The following is a 15159-nucleotide window of genomic DNA, read 5'->3' on the forward strand; positions in this document are numbered from 1 at the left end:
TGAAAAAGGATTGCACTCGTTTATGACAGATCAAACTTAAAATCCTCAACGATAAGCAAAGTTTTCTTTTGTTTATTTCAGAAAACATCAAACTAAAGTTAAGAATGATCATCAATGTAGTGGACTTCATTAAATAAGAAATGAATTTATCATTCTTACAAATAATTGAACAAATTTTGCATCTATTGCAGCATTCCTTAATTATAAATTTTTAATATCGGGAGAAACTAATGAGAGTGAAAAAGGGTTGTATTCGTTCTTATTGGTTATGACATATCAAATATAAGATCCTCAACCGTATATTAGAAGAAGGACTACTATAATTGTTACACTGTTGAAGAATAATATTTGTCTCAAAGAAATACCTTATATGAAATGGCAACGGTATGTTTTCATCTTCGGATTCTTGCAACTATTGATGCTAAACCACTCTAGTAGTTGGGAAAAGGAATTGATGTGTACATGCATTTTAGTTCTCATTTTTACTCTAATACTGTAACATTCATGCATACTATGCATATGCATGATATCAAAAAAGAGAAATTGTCCTACGAGCATAATATTTGGTTTTCAAACAAAATGCTACATAGGATCAAACTTATATCAGATATAGCCAAGCAGGTAAAAAGTAGATGACTCCACTAGCATACTTCTACCATGAAATTTGAGGGTGAAATATCTTAAAGCTAGTGTTATGTTTCTTGAACAGCTTCTAAATATAGGACGTTTCAACAATTTTATACATAAATAAATAATGAGGATATTGGAAGAAACTAATATCCCGGAGTGTTGTATCCAAAAATGTCTTGTGTTCTTTGTAAGCAGATTACAAGAACATGTTACAACATTAAAAGTCAATGCTAGCGCTGCTCCCCAACCTAGAGCGCAGAGACAAGGATGGCAAGAGCCGCCAATGGGATGGCTAAAATGCAATACTGATGTTGCCTTTGTTTTGCAAACTAGAAGGGGAAGTACGAGCTTGGCGTTCAGAGAACATGGGGGGCAGGTCCGAGCTATGGCAACACGGCCATTGCAGGCTATTGTTTCACCATTCCATGCCGAGTTTCTTGCTTTGTTTGAGGGGACAAAAATGGCAGAAGGACTGGGATATAACCGACTCATCTTTGAAACTGACCGCTCTGTGCTGGCAGCAGTAGTGAACCAAGCAGAGGGTGATCTATCCATGTACAGAACCATGTAGAGTTTAAGGTAGTTTTTGCACCTCGTGAGGCAAATAAGGTAGCATATATATACTCTTGCTACTAAAGCTCTAAATGCTAGTGTTAGCCAACATGGTTTGGTACTACTCCTGAATTTGTAAGAGATGTCATTCTAAATGAATGTACTCGTTAATTGATTCAATGAATTACATTTAAAAAAAAAAAAAATCCATTAAAAGTCAATGCACTGCAACCCACTACAAATATTTTACAAATATTTTATGAAGTGAACTGTACCTTAAAACATCACACTAGTTCAATTATATTTTTGAGATATAAAAGTGTCTCAATACTTGAATTTCAAATTCGTTTATTTGCTGAACATTTCCAACTAAAAGTAATGATGGGCCGGATATGCATATCTCTTAAACATAAAGGGATATCGGATATACATAACGATCATTCAAAATTTGACCCTTATTTCAATCAACATCGAGTACTTGGTATATACTTCAATCTAACATCTTAACTACAAGTATTTTAGAGTCATTGGTTGCCATAAATTGTTAAATACTCATCATAGCAACAATACTTTTAAGAAATATGGATTTTGTAAATTTAATATTTATATTTTAATTCGGATGTGAAGAGAGTCAAACATTAATTGTATAATACATATTTTCACCATCTTAACCACACATAATGAAAGGTTGCTTCCAAATTCTTCTTTTGTCATTTATAATGCACCTTGATTAATAATTATGCAGAAAAAGTGCTCGTGGTAATTTGCTTGTACTCATGGTAATTTGATATCTGGTGTCATCGCCAGTGGTCCTTGGGCCTAAAGCCACCTTTTCCTTCATTTAAATGTTCTCGATCATCTTCAACCACAAACATAAGAAAGCCACCAAACCCACTAAAACGGTGACTGCATTCTCCACAGCATTTAGATGACTTCATCTTGCAGTGACTTCATACTTCCCATTGGCCAATTTCCTATGAAATGATGCATTATGCCATTATCTGTTCATTGTTGGAGTTGGAACAAGGCTTAGCTCATGATTCAACCTTAAAGATGGAGCCAGTGGGAGCAGGTGGGATTGCCATTGTGAAAAAATTAACGAGTTAAACTAAAGCTTTACCAATGAAATAAGCTACTAATTGAAGTATGGTATGCTTTGGTGTTCCGGTTGCTTAGTATAAATTCATGAGCAGTATCACTAAATCAGATACAAGCACGCTTCAAGCTTCCAAGAGCATCACACATAACTAAGGGAAAATGAAGGCAGCAACAGTAGCAGCAGGACCAGAACTACTCGAGGGTAGCGAAGCCCACAAACCAATCCCAAAAGTGAGGGTGAGCAGAGTGCTCTCTGTTATCGATTTCATTCTGCGAGTAGTTGCAGCCGTCGGAACACTAGCAAGTGCCATAGCCATGGGAACCAGCAGGCAAACACTTCCCTTTGTCACACGGTTTGTTCGATTCAAGGCTAATTACAAGGATCTTCCCACGTTCACGTGAGTAGTACTAACACACAAGTATATAATTTCTATTCTGATTTGAAAACATTAATGGTTAAGTGTCAAATTTTTCATGTCGCATGCAGGTTCTTTGTGATTGTCAATTCAATTGTATGTGTCTACCTTGTGCTTTCACTTCCGGTGTCTATTGTCCACATAATCTGGACTGGAGCAGTGAAAAGTAGGATCACCTTGGTCATCTTAGACACGGTAATTGTTAATTAGAACTAGGCAAAACTTGAATGAGAATGATTATCCATGAGTTTCTAATGAAGTGTGTTTAAACTAATGTGTTGTGAAGGCAATGCTGGGTCTTTTAACTGCTGGTGCATCCTCAGCAACAGCAATAGTGGCCATGGCACACTATGGCAGCACCCTTGCCAATTGGTTTCCATTCTGCCGCCAATTCAACAACTTCTGTCAGCGCATTTCAGGCTCTCTGATCGGCTCGTTCGTCGCCATTGTTGTGATCATACTGCTAATCATCTTGTCCTCTGTCGCAATCTCTCGCCGCTAGCTGGTCATGTGTGGCAAGAAACTGATACATTGTGATGGACTAATTAATGTCATCTTTTCATGGGGATAATAGGGTTTGTGAGGGAGTGATTTAAAAATTTGCCTAGTTATCACATACAGAACAATCTTTCATTTACACAGCTTCGAGTTGCCTTTCTGTATCTTCAATCTGCAATATATTACATTTTCTTGTGCCATGATGCAAAACGTATTTTACACTAAAACCGACTCCTCTTGCAATGAATCTAGGACAATTCTCCTAAATTCTGAGAGTTCCATCTACAAAATATAATCAAAATATATGTCGAATACATTGTACTAGGCCAGCAACAACACCAGATCATCTATTGATTTTAACGTCTTCTCATAAAATAGGTATGATTCATACACCTTTGGCGTCCGAATATAATAATCCAACTGCATCATAAACATAATTAAATTGCCATCAGATAATCAACTCTGTGCACAGTAAACAAAATTCCGATTGATCATGTTTTAAGACTTAATCATCTTGTAAAAGTGGATTCTTATTTGAATGTACAGTCCAAATTGTGAATGCCACAAGATCTATGCATTGTAAGTTGTAAAAGAAGAAATGGCATACCTCTGCCATGTTATCCACCAACTCATTGGCCGTCTTGGCATAATCTTTTCGGTTAACTTCCGGCACCAAAGTCATTGCATTCTTCAAATCTTGAGAAAGATAAGCCGACTTTAAGCGAATGTAAAAGATGAGGTACCTCCAAGCCATGGCCTCCAACATGTCCCTAATACTATGTAACCCTTCAGCAGTTTGCCTAATCCGAAGCACCGCATCTTCCGGAGACAATCCAGGCTCAAAGAAACGTTCCCTTATAAATGAACGAGTCCCCCAATTCTGAGCTAGTCCTAGCGGAGTAGCAATGCCATGTTGAGCTACCCCAATCCCCAGTGTAGTAGCCAAAAATGTTGTCACAACTTTCCTACGACTCGCCGCAACCTCCTCTCGGGGAAACGATGCTCGGATGACCGAGTTCCGGCAACGACTGGTTCGGGGCTTGGTAATGCGGGCATGGAGGAGGGTGGTGGTGGTGGTGGTGAAGCTGCCGCTCATTGCTTCTGATGCAAAAAATGTGAACGCATTGGGGAAGGTATGGTGGTTGATGAAAGTGGATACTCCAACCTGCACCTTACCTTTCTGCCACGTGGCATTCGTTATCTTGTTTAAATCATCGCCGTTGGTTTTGCAACAAAAACCAACGGCTCAGATTACGAAAGTGGAGTCGAGTCAGAGTCAAAGTCAAAATCCCTGGAGTTAAAATTCTAGGGATTTTGAAATTTTTCTGGGGGATTCTCAAATATGGGGAAGACTGGATTGTTCGACCTTGAGAAGCACTTCGCTTTCTATGGAGCTTATCACAGCAATCCGATCAACATTGCGATACATATGATCTTCGTCTGGCCCATCTTCTTCACAGCTCTGTTACTCCTCTATTTCACGCCATCCATATTCAACGTGGAGTTTTCACTGTTTGGGAGCCATGTCTTTCTGGCTTTCAACGTCGGCTTCTTGTTGACTTTGATCTATTCCGTGTTTTACTTCTTTCTGGATCATAAAGCTGGTTCCTTGGCTGCTCTGCTTTGTTTTATTTGCTGGGTTGGCAGTAGTTTCCTTGCGAGTCGACTCGGGTTTTCGCTCTCTTGGAAGGTGATTTCCCGAGTTGTTATTGGTTTTTGGTTGAGAATCTGATCTGGGTTTCGTTTATTTTTGCGGAATTTTGATACTTTAGTGAAGTTGTGTGTTATAAAGGTTTAGTCTTTTGACTGCTGAGTTTAGTTGTGAATGAAATATGCATTTGATGTTGGGTCATCTAACTGTGGCAAACTTGTTATTTCAGGTTGTTCTGGTGGCTCAGATAGTGTGTTGGACCGGACAGTTTCTTGGCCATGGGGCCTTTGAGGTATTGAAAACTGTTGGTTTGAATTATCTTTGTGTTGATCTTGTATTAATGCACTTGAAATTTGATTCAATATGTAGAGACGGGCACCGGCTCTATTGGACAACCTTGCACAAGCATTTATAATGGCTCCTTTCTTTGTTTTGTTAGAGGTAATTTTGATGGATTTCAACTTGTACAGCTCATGTTTAGATGGCTTTACTAGCTTGACAACCATGCTGTATGTGTTTTCTGTGTTTTTATTGCTTCAGGCTCTGCAAAGCTTCTTTGGCTATGAACCATACCCAGGGTTTCATGCAATAGTTCAGGCAAAAGTTGATGCTGAAATTACTGAATGGAAAGAAACGAAGCAGAGATTGGTCTCGTAATCTGCATTTGGATTTCTGTTTCAGAGATGTGAATTTAACTGTTGTTTCTGAGAATAGGAAACAGTATAGTAAAGAATAATGTATGCCTTTTGTGAGTAGAAGCTTTGTAAATTGAATATACTACATAAATGGAGAAGGACCCTGTTTTATGATAATTTTTCTTCTCATCTCTAAAGCTTTAAAGGGCAAGAGCACTTGGAAAAATACATTTATTTGCTTTCAATTATCTTTGACACTTGTGAACTTATGGCTCTACAAGCATCATGCATCTGATGAGCGTCTGGCTACTGTAAGCTTCAAGCCATGCTTCATTGATAAAATTGTCATCATCCTATACTCAACTGGATGACCGGGAACCAAAGTGAATGTGAAAAATCTGCACAGAATGGCCAGTACCATCTTCATTTGGAGGTATGCAGAGTCCTTCCCTAGGCATATTCTTGGTCCTGCCTGTAAATCAAAAGGCCAAGAATATCTTTTTCAGTTTATGTTTATGATTTATGACCTTTTGCTTTCATGGATATATTTTTATATACTGTTAATATTGCTTGGTTGAGTAACCTGAAATGCGGTGAACTTAAATGGCGATGCATTTAAGAAGTAACCGTCTTTGAGCCATCTCTCTGGCTTAAATGAAGCGGCATCAGCACCCCAATTGTACTCCATTCTACCCATCGAATAGGGAACGTAGGTTACCATTCCTCCTGCTCTGACTTTTGTTCCATCTGGTAGAACATCATCTTCCAATATGCCTTTAGGGTCCTGGAATTGTATACATTTCTGGTTCACTAGGAATGTTTTCTGGAAAGAACTTATAGACCAATGAGGAAGATGCATACCTGAGGGACTGCAGGGTACAGACGGAGTGTCTCTGTGATGACTGCATGCAAATAATAGAGTCTCCCCAATGAATCATAGTTCATGAGTCCTGCAAATTGTTTCACTCTTTGATTGAATGATTCAAGGTCCTCTTTGTCATATTGGAGTAATGAATCTTTCTCTTCTCGTGCTTGTTCTTCTTCAAGAGTCTTAAGCTCCGTATATAGCTTCTCGGCTACCTCGGGATGGGTCATTATCATGTAAATCGCCCATGAGAGAGTGGTTGCTGTTGTGTCCCGACCAGCTATTACGAAGTTGAGGACAACATCCCTGAGGCTTTTGTCAGTTAAGTTGCTTTCTGGGTCTTCACCTAACTCGATGAATCTTGACAGTATATCATGCTTCATCTGTATAAGATTTGGGTTATTTAAATGATGCATTTGCTTTAATATATAAGAAAGAAGTCTTTTTGTTACCAATTTACCAGGTTTTTATCTGAACTCTGTTGAGCTTCTTTTATCTCTGATTTCCTTTTCCGAATTACAGAATATGTAAAATCATCTATGGTTTTCATGCTCTTGTCAAGTAAAGCTTCTGATCCCCAATTTAAGAATTTCTTTATTTTCCATAGTGGATCAATGAATCGATATGTGACAATTATGTTTGCAGTGTCGAAGGCCTGGGCAAACTGATTATCTGGTAGATCTGGAGCCAGGGTTCCAATCTCTACACCAAATCCCACCTTACATATGGAGTCCAGAGTCATCCTCATCAGCAATTCCTGCACCAAGAGAACATATTCAAGCTCTCTCCATTTATATAAAAATCAGGATGGACAAACTTATGTGGGGAGTCACCTGCATGTCTACTTGTTGCCCTTGAAAAGATGCTTGACTCAGAATGCCATGGAGCTTTAGGCTGTAATCTCTGAAGACAACAGTGCTGAAGTCCCTCAAATTCTTGGATGCAAATTCGAAGCTTGCAGTCTTTCTCTGTTTCCTCCAAACTTCTCCATCTGAATTGAAGATTCCATCTCCGAGCAGGACTTGCATGTACGATTGGTACACTTCACCCTTAAGTTAATCAAATGAGTACGAGATTAATAGAGATTTGGAGAAAAACAACCAAACGCGACCAATGTTATGCCAAGACTGAGATACTTACCTTTGGGTAATTCGCAAAGTTGGTCTTGAGGACATGTTCTACATTAGCTGGATCTGCAATGTAAGTGTAAGTTGTGAACGGCATTGGGACGACAACAGAGTTTGATTCGGACAGGTACTTGACAAGCCAATCATGCATTCTGTTATAGTTCATGAGTTGTTCAATTGCTGCTCCTACTAACGGCCATGTTTTGGGACCTTTTCTGTTCCTCTGGCTCCATCTATAGATAATGATCCATAACAAAACCGTGCAAGCTAGCATCAACCATCCCTTACTGCATCCATCTTCTGAAGAAGAATCCCATAAAAGATATCCCATTTCCGGCGTAAAACACAGAGAAGGTATAAGAGTGTGTGATGAACTGCTGCACAGATAATGCAATTCCGGGATTGATTTATATTACTGTGAAGTAGTTAAATTTTAGCATAGCTAGCTGGTTAATTACTGGTGAGAGTTGTATATTAGTGACAACTAGTTAGCGCTATGGTTTGTTAACAATCTTGGTATGCTCTAAGGTCATTAAGGATTAAAATAGAGCTTCACCTCCTTTGTGCCCTTAACCTAATTCTTGTATGCAGGTGCTTTAACTTATATGTAACCCACCTACTCTTCAACTTTATCGGATGATCCAAAATCTATAATATTGCCGAGTTTGCATGATTCCACCTCAGAATGAGAGGATTTAAATATGAAATAGACATGTTGAGTTATCGTATTCTTTGATAAAACAGTTCAACTAATTGATGATGCTTGAAGTGTCGAACTGGATTAATTAAACTAATTAGGATTATGTCAATGACTTAAACAACCATTAGAGTCTGAAATGTCATCCTCAGCAGCCGCCAAGTCTTCCAAACAAGCTTTCAATCATGACCCCGTGCCATTAGTCCACAGTTACGTCATCCCCTGATTGGTTTCCACGCGGTATATTTGACCGACCCCCATACCCATCTGAGTAGGTCATCTTTTTGGATAAGACCGTATGTTACAAGCAACAGTTTGCAAGGAATCTTTTTGTTAGGAAGAACTGCCATAGGAATCACACTTGGGAAAGGATTTGGGTTTGATTCGTAAACGGATTTAAATAATACAATTGTTATCAGGAAATCTCTCTACGATTTTTATAAAATACATAACAACTTTTTAGATGTGTTAATCATCTCACTAAGAACTTGTTAGATTTTTTAACTCTGACCATATCTGAATTCATTTTTATTTTATTTTTATGAATTTTTCATTGTTAAATTGTGATTAGCTAGTATGATGTAAGAACTTGACATAAGAAGTTGAACATTATTAGGATTGAAATGAATTCATTTTCACAATTTGTTCAAGATCCAAATGCTCTTTGCCAAACCTATCTTACAATGTTTTATCACATGATTCCAATCACAGTTCCTAATTGAACCCGAATTCCAATTCGTTAGAGGTTCAAACCATTCATGTTGTTGTACGCCGGATTCACAAATAATGGTTGGTTAAAGGTGCTACTATGATTCATCACTTGGAATCTCGCAGAGTCTGCGCTTTGGTATGGGATTTGATCACCAAACTGAAACGTCTGGCCATTTAGTCCTGCATTATTGGCCAGCATGTTGTGGAGATCATAAGTTGGATTGTCATTCAAAAGCTGGGAAATTGGTCCCAAGTAATCCATGTCCAAAAGGCTACTAATGGAAAATGTCCTTGGGAAATTCAGCACTTGTTCCTCTTTGACATCATTAGCAGCTGTAAAATGCTCCATTTGGGGACTTGAATCTTCAAGTTTTGGATCATCCAAGTAAGCCTTGTTGACATGCCTCTTCTTATAGATCCTACACAGGACCCAATCATCCAACTACAAATGCAACAAGCAATGGTCAGTTTAGCATATGCAGGTCATAGGGTCCGATAAAATGCCAAATCGAAATGGTAAAGATGCTTACTCTCATGGACCCAAGTTGCTTGCTGGCCTGTCTTTTCGAATCACTTAACCGATACTCATGCATAATCCAATCCGTCTTGACCCCCTTTGGTGGTCTACCCTTGTAGAAAACAAGAGCCTTCTTCACCCCCACATACTTAGACGCACTGTGAATTGCCTTGTCTGTGCCGGTGGCCTTCCAATAACCTGACACGGTTGCGCGATTGGGCCGGACTCCGTTCGGGTACTTCCGGTCCCGGGGGGTGAAGAAGTACCATTCATTTTCTCCAAACTCTGCTTTCTCTGCACAACATTATTAACAACAATTAGTACTACTGCACATGTGAATTCAACTATACTCCTACTAATTCAAAATTTCGAAACCCGATTCGGGTACCTAATAATCATACTAACCAGGCAATTGCCAAGGATCAAACTTGTAGATATCGACTTCTGGGATGATGGAAACAGGGCACGGCTTTGAAGTGGCTTGGTTTTTGAGGTAATACACAATGAGTTCCTCATCAGTTGGGTGGAACCTAAAACCAGGAGGAAGTCCAGAGCCATTATTGGCCTCCATTGTTGTGGTCTGCAAAAAAGCTGGATCAAACCTACTGCTAGAAGCTAAACAGATAGTTAGGGTTTTAGAGAAATGAAGTGTTTGAAATGTTTGAACGGAGAGGGCTCCTCCTTTTATGGTTGGGGGAATTCGTCGTTTTGTAGCGTCACAGGGGCTGTGATTGGTCATTCATTTGACTTTGGGGACCTCGTATGTGATACTCGCACAAGAAAACAAAGACTCTTTCAATAATTTGGGTTTGTTCTTTGGTTCTATGCACTTGATCTATCTATCAAGCTTTCGCCAACTTTATCCGGATGGGATTATGCAGTGGGAATATCCCGAATAATTTTCCACACTTTCACACTACGTTCCAAAATAGAAAAAAAGAGATGGTAACATTACACTAATAATGCGAAATCTTTCTAAAAGAAAGCTATGTTTTGGACCAAAGTCAATTTTCAATTCAAGATACAGTAATATAGTCATTTATAATTATTCTTATTTTCTTAGATATCATAATTAGTGGATAAGCTTGAGGGTCTACTTTTTTTTTTGTCATCTAACCTCAAGGGGTTGGTGAGTTAGTAATTCAGTTTGGTTGTCACCTAAGTTCGGTTTTTATATTTTCATAGACTCCAAAAATCAGTCCTCTTATCACCAGAGGATTTTAGTTGGTAAAACAATCGCAGAGTGAGCTGTAAAGTCATGTATCAACAAGTCGAATTCATGTATACTTTAGAGGCAAAGTTTTGAAAGAAGATTAAAACTCTTATGAGATGGGTGAAGACAGTGTGGTACCACTAATAAATAAAAAGTTTACGTACCTTATTTTTATTTCACTTTTTTTGTTTTTGAAAAAAAATCGTCCAAACAGCATCCTGAACTTTGTTCGACTGTTAACTTTCGTACCTATGTTTTTTCAAATATCAAAATGGTACCTGACCATTTAAGCCCGATCCAATTTTCGTACCTAGCAACAGTAAAAACGTCAACCCTGTTAACTTTTGAGGGGTAAAATTGGTACTTTATGTATTGCAGTACAGTAAATCAATTTTAACTTATTTTTCTTTCCATCAAAAATCAAAATATTGAAAATACAATGACTCTCTCTCTCTCTTCTCTCCTCTGTTTTCTCTTCTCTATGCCCTCTCTCTCGTCTTCATTAAGCATTTATCAATAACCCCTCCCAAGTCCCAGCCCTTGCCATCGCCGGCCACCATCACCCTAGCTCTCTTCAGCTTCGGAGGAGCCTTATTGGCTGAGTCTTCCTTATCGCCAGCGTCCTCATTGACCTTGTCATCTTCAACCATCAAACACCTCCCAAATATGTCAAGGATTTTGGCATCGATTTCAGCCTGTGGAACTTTGGGGTTTATTGTCCTCACTCCATCCGATAGAAGAAGGATCTTAAGCAGCAGAACATAATCTCACTTGAGGAACTCTTATCCATCTTCTTGCATCAATTTTATCAATTGGGTATCAACAAACTGGACTCTTTCTCTCTCAAATTTATGGGATTGCAACTTAGACTTTGGTGACAGAAGGCCAAAAATTAAGGAAGCCAAATCGCCCCAAACTCAAGAGCATTTGACACTGAACACGCTCAACTTCTTTGATTTGCTTTTCGTCAAGTTTGTCACCAAAGCACATCAAAACCAACAAGCTAAATACAACATACTGAAAATGGTGTACTTCTTTAAGGCCTTCGGATTGGGGTTGCAACTCTGATTGGAGGCGGTTGATGAGGATGTCCAGAACCCTTCTGCGAGCGCCACCATAACCCTTCTGCGAGCGCCACCATAACCCTTCTATGTATTGTTATTTGTTGATGACTCAATGCTGCAAGTTGAGAATTACCACATGTGCCCACCAATTTGTACTTCTTGACTGTATCAATCATGTTCTTGCTGACGCTGGTGAATGGATCTAGACATCTGGTCGTTCTCTTCCGCCACCCACTATGTGCCAATCTCGGAGAAAAATCGTGATTGAGATTTCCAGATAAACATTATATATGGGAGATAAAACTGAAAATAGAATCATTTACAGTGCTGTTCAAAAATTCGATCCAAGCAATTGGTAAGTAACTGCTTTAAGAGAGGAACACCAGTAAACCAAAGACCATTCCAGGGCTTAAAATGGTATTGGAGCGGGTGATGGATTGGGTTGGAGATATAGTATCAACTGCGGTGCATAAAAGATTCAAGAAATAGTAAAAGTAAAAGAGTTGAAATTGAATCAAAATGAATGTCACAATTGGGGAGGAAAAAGATGAGGGAGAGACTATGATGGAGAAGATGAATACTGAAAATACAAAAATATCCCTCAAAAGTTAACGGGGTTAACCTTTTTACTGTTGCTAGGTACGAAAATTGGGTCGGGCTTAAATGGTCAGGTACCATTTTGATATTTGAAAAAACATAAGTACAAAAGTTAATAGTTAAGCAAAGTTTGGGTGTTGTTTGGACGATTTAATAAAAAAAATTGTTTTCTTTTCTTTTTATGTAATTGAACTGCATCAATTTTAGCTTCAAAAAAATTAAAATTTTATAATAGTCAACATTGTAAATCGGTAGTATAAACTAAATGTGAATTAAAATCATGTAAGGGCTAGTTTGAGATTGCTGTGACTTTTAAAAAAAATTGTTGCTGCTGTGTTGTGAGAATAATCAGCTGTGAATTAAAACAGTTTTGTGTTTGGTAAATAATATTTTTAAAAGTATTGTCAGTACATAAAACAACTGCAGAGTGTGTTTTGATCCACAACAGCTTCTAAAAGCAACCTCTAGGCTACTTCTAAAATCTGCTGCCAGTGACCTATAACTTTCAATTAAAGCTGCTTTTTATTTATTTATCAAACACAATAAAATCTAAAATTGTGAACAAAAACTGATTTTTAATTTGGGTTCTTGACCCAATGCCCAAATTTCAGCCCAAACATCCTCACTCATCCCATTAACAGATTTTAATCCCCACTTACACAATTTAGAACTAAAAGATACTTTTAGCCTCCGATTAATTAAACAATTACCACTGCCACCCAATCTTATTTCTAACCTCAATCTCCGATCTCTCCTCGCGTCTCTCTTTCCAAACGACGCTGATGAGGACAACGTCGACGACCTTGACCTCTACGTCCTAATCCTCCGATCTCCACCCCGCATTCGAAGTCCGCGAAGCCAACCTCCTTTTCTTCTACGCCGGATTCTCCAGCTCCGGCGCCGACCTCCTCCGCCTTTGATTAAGTCATGATCTTATCTTTGAGCAAGAACTCGTCTCAGATTCTCTCTCTCTCTCTCTCAGAACGCCTCCACCTTCTCTTCCAGATCGGCCGGTGAACCGCCATTTCCGACTTCACAAGGTGGCTCGATGTTTTGACCTTGATGTAGGGGCTCCAATTCGCAGCGAGTCCACACTCCCTGACGATTTTGATGAACAAGTATGAAGACGGCGAGGGCAGTGATTGAGAGGTGTAAAACGGCGTCGTAGCCGTGGGTTGTGGCGGCGCGGAGGAGTTGATCGAGAAAGTGAGATCATAATCAACTCCGCAAAGCTGCGAAGAGACCTGACCAGGTGTTGGTGAAGAGGATGAGGGAGATGAATTCGGCGAAGAGACCATAATCAACTCCAGTTTTTCAAGCAATTGTTTTATGTATGGAACCCATTCATTGGATTCTTCAAGCAATTACCTAACCCAGGTTTTTCCTTACATGGAAGTTATTTGCCACTGATGCCTGGAAAGTTTTATGGTGTGGGCTATTTGTCCGCCACTGATGACTACAAAGTTTTGGTAGCCTGCTAAAAAATGAGATCATCACCAACACAGAATAGTAGTCACCATCTAGATTCTCGTAGCTGAGATCATCACCAACACAGAGTTTTTTTTTTGGTAAATTTGGCAGAAGGCTTGTAAGGAAAGAAGAAAGAAGAATGAAAAAAAAAGTTTTATTGAGTAGTTATACATGTCTATTGCGGGGCAATAATATGAGTATTGGGGGACAATAATATGCATATAAATTGATCAATTGTGCCTGTAGTGTATTCATTTTGGTTTTGGGAGTTTATGCAATTCACTGGAGGGCAATAATATGATTATTGGGAGGCAATAATATGAGTATTGGGGGGTCAATAATATGATTACTGGGGGCAATAATATAGTTACTGGTATTATTAGGGGGCAATAAATTCAGACGCCGGAATCCGGTCACCAGTCCGTTAGTCGGATTAAGGTCATCGGTCGCCGGACTCCGGTCACCTGTCGCCGGATTCCGGTCACCACACCAGAGTCCGGTCACCGGTCGCCGGAGTCGGGTCACCAGTCGCCGGAGTCCGCCACCGGAGTCAAGCAAGGTCTCCAATGACTTCTTTCTCTAAGTGACAAAGAAGGAGAGGGCAAAATTGTCTCAAAAATAAATAAAAATGAATTAAAAAATACTTAATTGGATATTAGGGAAATAATCTCTTAGAGTGTTTGGGTAAGTGTGCAATTTTTAGTCTAAAATTGGGTAAATGATCATTTCCCCTTTTTTAAAAGCAAAGCAATCACAAACGGGGCTTAAGTGATTTTAATTATAATTATTGAATCGTGTTCAAGTCTTTAGCAAAAGTATGAATTAGATAATAAGTTACGTTACATAAAATCATAATATAGGTGTATCTAACAATGACTAATAGAGATTTCATGTAAAATGTATAAATTCACATTATATATGTATCTAAACAACAACTAATAGTGATTTCATGTACGGTTAGTTTATTGGTTATAAAAAATATAGACGACTTATTACCACACGTGTTTTTAATAAAATAAAATAAAATAAAATATATTAAAACATACGTGATGGACTCCATCACTTAGGGTTGAAGCACCAATTAGAAAGAAACAAATAACTCAGCTAAATATCTTTTTTTTTTAATTGGCTTTAGCACCCTATGCGATATATATCCCAATAACGTGGAAAATGAGAATTAGTTAAGCCCGAGGCGTAAGGAGAGGGCGAGTAGGCAGGTATTTCCCAGTCGCGGATGTGGCGGAGCAGGTGGGATGTGATTCGGTCTACGAGGTAGGCTAGACCGCTATCCTTTCTATTTATAAATATGACGCGTGTCTTTCCCCGAAATGGAATTATGGAAGGATAAGCATTGAGATAAATGTAGGCGGAGAGGCCTTTGCTTGTGGCGCTTATCCAGCCACGTCACTGTGGGGTCC

At 38.9% G+C, this 15159-nt stretch overlaps 5 protein-coding genes and 1 long non-coding RNA gene across 6 annotated transcripts; 3 read left to right on the top strand and 3 right to left on the bottom strand.

Annotated features, from left to right (window-relative positions):
• The first annotated feature begins 2226 nt into the window (after nucleotides 1-2226).
• Nucleotides 2227-3394, top strand: LOC133709184 (casparian strip membrane protein 1-like). Its single transcript, XM_062134850.1, has 3 exons — nucleotides 2227-2678; nucleotides 2768-2891; nucleotides 2983-3394. The coding sequence occupies exons 1-3, from the start codon at nucleotides 2440-2442 to the stop codon at nucleotides 3196-3198; spliced, it is 579 nt and encodes a 192-aa protein (XP_061990834.1). The 5' UTR covers nucleotides 2227-2439; the 3' UTR covers nucleotides 3199-3394.
• LOC133709183 (photosynthetic NDH subunit of lumenal location 2, chloroplastic) lies at nucleotides 3285-4324 on the bottom strand. The gene is made up of 2 exons (XM_062134849.1): nucleotides 3802-4324; nucleotides 3285-3614 (listed from the first exon to the last, which is right to left on the bottom strand). Exons 1-2 carry the CDS (start codon nucleotides 4288-4290, stop codon nucleotides 3516-3518), a joined length of 588 nt encoding a protein of 195 aa, XP_061990833.1. The 5' UTR covers nucleotides 4291-4324; the 3' UTR covers nucleotides 3285-3515.
• A 180-nt stretch (nucleotides 4325-4504) lies between these two features.
• Nucleotides 4505-5657, top strand: LOC133709182 (2-hydroxy-palmitic acid dioxygenase mpo1-like). The gene is made up of 4 exons (XM_062134848.1): nucleotides 4505-4884; nucleotides 5075-5137; nucleotides 5215-5286; nucleotides 5386-5657. Exons 1-4 carry the CDS (start codon nucleotides 4537-4539, stop codon nucleotides 5500-5502), a joined length of 600 nt encoding a protein of 199 aa, XP_061990832.1. The 5' UTR covers nucleotides 4505-4536; the 3' UTR covers nucleotides 5503-5657.
• Nucleotides 5574-7803, bottom strand: LOC133709185 (cytochrome P450 704B1). The gene is made up of 6 exons (XM_062134851.1): nucleotides 7486-7803; nucleotides 7179-7394; nucleotides 6806-7102; nucleotides 6342-6764; nucleotides 6064-6264; nucleotides 5574-5952 (listed from the first exon to the last, which is right to left on the bottom strand). Exons 1-6 carry the CDS (start codon nucleotides 7801-7803, stop codon nucleotides 5764-5766), a joined length of 1644 nt encoding a protein of 547 aa, XP_061990835.1. The 3' UTR covers nucleotides 5574-5763.
• LOC133709186 (uncharacterized) lies at nucleotides 5772-8031 on the top strand. Its single transcript, XR_009846165.1, has 2 exons — nucleotides 5772-5913; nucleotides 6991-8031. It is a non-coding gene; the product is annotated as an uncharacterized LOC133709186 (long non-coding RNA).
• A 733-nt stretch (nucleotides 8032-8764) lies between these two features.
• LOC133709647 (NAC domain-containing protein 1-like) lies at nucleotides 8765-10069 on the bottom strand. The gene is made up of 3 exons (XM_062135456.1): nucleotides 9803-10069; nucleotides 9411-9691; nucleotides 8765-9322 (listed from the first exon to the last, which is right to left on the bottom strand). Exons 1-3 carry the CDS (start codon nucleotides 9966-9968, stop codon nucleotides 8909-8911), a joined length of 861 nt encoding a protein of 286 aa, XP_061991440.1. The 5' UTR covers nucleotides 9969-10069; the 3' UTR covers nucleotides 8765-8908.
• Nucleotides 10070-15159: the final 5090 nt, after the last annotated feature.

This window comes from Rosa rugosa, chromosome 5 (assembly GCF_958449725.1).
Source record: "Rosa rugosa chromosome 5, drRosRugo1.1, whole genome shotgun sequence".
NCBI classification, from domain to species: Eukaryota; Viridiplantae; Streptophyta; class Magnoliopsida; order Rosales; family Rosaceae; genus Rosa; species Rosa rugosa.